General features: G+C 35.5%; 1 protein-coding gene across 1 annotated transcript in view; it reads left to right on the top strand.

Annotated features, from left to right (window-relative positions):
* Positions 1-576: 576 nt before the first annotated feature.
* LOC106462100 (neuromedin-U receptor 2-like) overlaps positions 577-2,860 on the top strand; it is a 38,343-nt gene continuing 36,059 nt past the window's right edge. Inside the window, exon 1 of the mRNA XM_022389239.1 lies at positions 577-1,361. Within this exon, the coding sequence (XP_022244947.1) occupies positions 1,043-1,361 (319 nt within the window). The 5' untranslated portion in view covers positions 577-1,042. The remainder of the gene's footprint in view (positions 1,362-2,860) is intronic.

The following is a 2,860-nucleotide window of genomic DNA, read 5'->3' as shown; positions in this document are numbered from 1 at the left end:
AATTTACTGGTCAAGTTTACGAAGTAACTCACCAGAAGTAATAAATTAACTGGTTAAGTTTTCGAAGTAAAGCAGGAGTAGGAGCTTTATTATTCAAATGTACGAATAACTTACCAATAGCGTTAAAGTAGGGGTTTAGGTAAAGAAATATGAAAATGTTGAATTGTTTTTTTCATACAGCAGATTTCCGTTTTAGTAAAATCAGAATACAAACTTAGCCTGAAAAATGAGACCTCACAAAATAACAAAAAGTTATTATTAAATATCTGGTCAATGGGTCGTTATGGCGCTTCCATTTACGCAAGTGGAAAGTATGACGTCAATACTACCAATTGTCGCGCCATCCTGGAGACCCAAGAGAACAGACTAGTGTTTCGAGTCTTGATGTTGAGTCAATCGTAGAATTCGAGTGAGAGGGACAGACGAAGGAGGAGATACGTGAAAAAAATACAGTTTTTTTTCTTCTCAAAACCAGTAGGCTTAGTAGTGACAGTCAGTGAGTGTGATGAAGGATTATCACGACATGTGGTCTTAATAATGATTAGTGATTTTCACACTCTACTGCGTACCGTAACAAGTAATACCTATCTTTAGCCAATAAGGTTTTAGATATCCTTTTGTGAAATTTTTATCACTTCGGTTTTGCCCATCTACAGATCAGCCGTGAAAGAGTGGAACCAATCTTAGCTGTAAACTGACAGACATAAATACTTTATCAGGGATGCTACTGTAGCATAAGATAAGACTGGCAGAAAAAAGAGAAAATTTGGACATGTTCCCAAAGTGAAAAATACTCATTTTCTATTTCTAGAAGCAGCGTTGTGTGTTTACTAATGCAATACATGATAGCCGTGTTTGTTAAGTGGTAATATTTTCATTTGCGCCTGATTCACATATCGAGATATATAACTCAAGTAAAAAAATCGATAATACTACGCAGTTTTGTCGATATTTTAAGCGTGTTTTACTGACAACGCATAGATAAGCTTTTGAACGAGTGGCGTCATATTTATGGGATCTTATTCACGTGGACATAACCCTAATGGCAGCTACTTGGCCGCCGTCACAGACTCTGAGCAGTAGCGAGATGTTTCTGTTAAATGTTACGGAATCTTTCTCCACTCAAAAGGTGTCAAGTACTCCTGGTGTAGAGGACTATATTGCATCAGTCCTCGGCCCGAAACGGCTTACTCTTCGCTGGTTGATTCCTCTAACATCAGTGTACGCAGTGATTTTCCTGACGGGGGTAGTTGGGAATGCTTGCACATGTCTCGTCATAGCCCGGAACCAATACATGCAGACTGGTACCAACTGCTACCTCTTCAATCTGGCTGTAGCTGATATGTTGACGTTACTGTGTGGTAAGTCTTATTACACATAGAAATAGGATAAGTAATTCAGATGAATAACAGGAGTTTCATATAAAGCATATGAAAAACAAGTTGTGAAATCCAAGTCCTTTCACAACGGTCTTTTACTTTTATCACAGTTAAAGTACTGTAATACAACCAACATTTACCTGTGTAATACAAAGCATTTTTGTTTCAACAAACGGTACAGTATATTTGGTTTACGTTTCGCATGCATGGAACATTATTTTGGGAAGTTAAAAATAAACGGAAGCATCATGACCAACAAAGCTAAAGCTTATATAATGAATTTAAAATACTTAGTTATTTGTCTGTAGTTCTAGTGCAACTGGGGATGAAATTCAAACGTTAAAAACAAAAGCACTTAACTAAGTGGTTTTTTGCACCTGGATATATGTAGAAAAAGTATACTTATAATCAATGTACTGTTTGTGAGCAGTTAAATAACCTTTGAATTATGTATGCTTCATAAACTTAAAATGTATTCAATTTATAAGTTTCTGTCTTTAGATTGTTGGCTATCGAATAACAATAATGTTTGAAATAGCCAGACTTGGCCCATTAGTTCATAGTTACGTTTATTCGATTCATTGGTTTTTGTCTTTAGATTGTTGGCTATCGAGTAACAATAATGTTTGAAATAGCCAGACTTGGCCCATTAGTTCATAGTTACGTTTATTCGATTCATTGGTTTTTGTCTTTAGATTGTTGGCTATCGAGTAATAATAATGTTTGAAATAGCCAGTGGACTTCGTTAACCTTATTTAAATTAACATTATAATAAACCAATAAGCTAAATTTGGCTATTCCAAACATTATTGTTACTCGATAGCCAACAATCTAAAGACAAAAACTTATGAATCGAATAAACGTAATTATGAACCAATGGGCTAAGACTGGCTATTTCAAGTATTTTTGTTACTCGATAGCCAACAATCTAAAGAATGAAACTTATGAATCGAATAAACGTAATTATGAACCAATGGGCTAAGTGATAGAATCCACTATGCTCTAGAAAATGTATCTGTTAATGTTTTACATTTGAAACAATACAAAACATGATAATTTTTCACGACTACAATTAAATTTTGGAGCAGAGACCCAAGGACTATTGAATTCAGTGTGCTAAAGATCGGCCACTTTCACGTAATTCGTGTCTTCTGACTGAAAGCCGAGAAACAGAAAGAACTGGGTGGATAAGAAGAGTTGTAGTGGATAGCTTCACCTCTGATGTATGCTATTTCATACAACACGATTCCTTCATTCATCCAATAGTTGTAGTGGATAGCTTCACCTCTGATGTATGCTATTTCATACAACACGATTCCTTCATTCATCCAATAGTTGTAGTGGATAGCTTCACCTCTGATGTATGCTATTTCATACAACACGATTCCTTCATTCATCCAATAGTTGTAGTGGATAGCTTCACCTCTGATGTATGCTATTTCATACAACACGATTCCTTCATTCATCCACCATCCTATAAA

The sequence above is a fragment of the Limulus polyphemus genome, unplaced genomic scaffold (genome assembly GCF_000517525.1).
Source record: "Limulus polyphemus unplaced genomic scaffold, Limulus_polyphemus-2.1.2 Scaffold1093, whole genome shotgun sequence".
Taxonomy (NCBI): domain Eukaryota; kingdom Metazoa; phylum Arthropoda; class Merostomata; order Xiphosura; family Limulidae; genus Limulus; species Limulus polyphemus.
The sequence above is the reverse complement of the archived record's forward strand: the minus strand, read 5'-3'. Positions and strand labels throughout refer to the sequence as shown.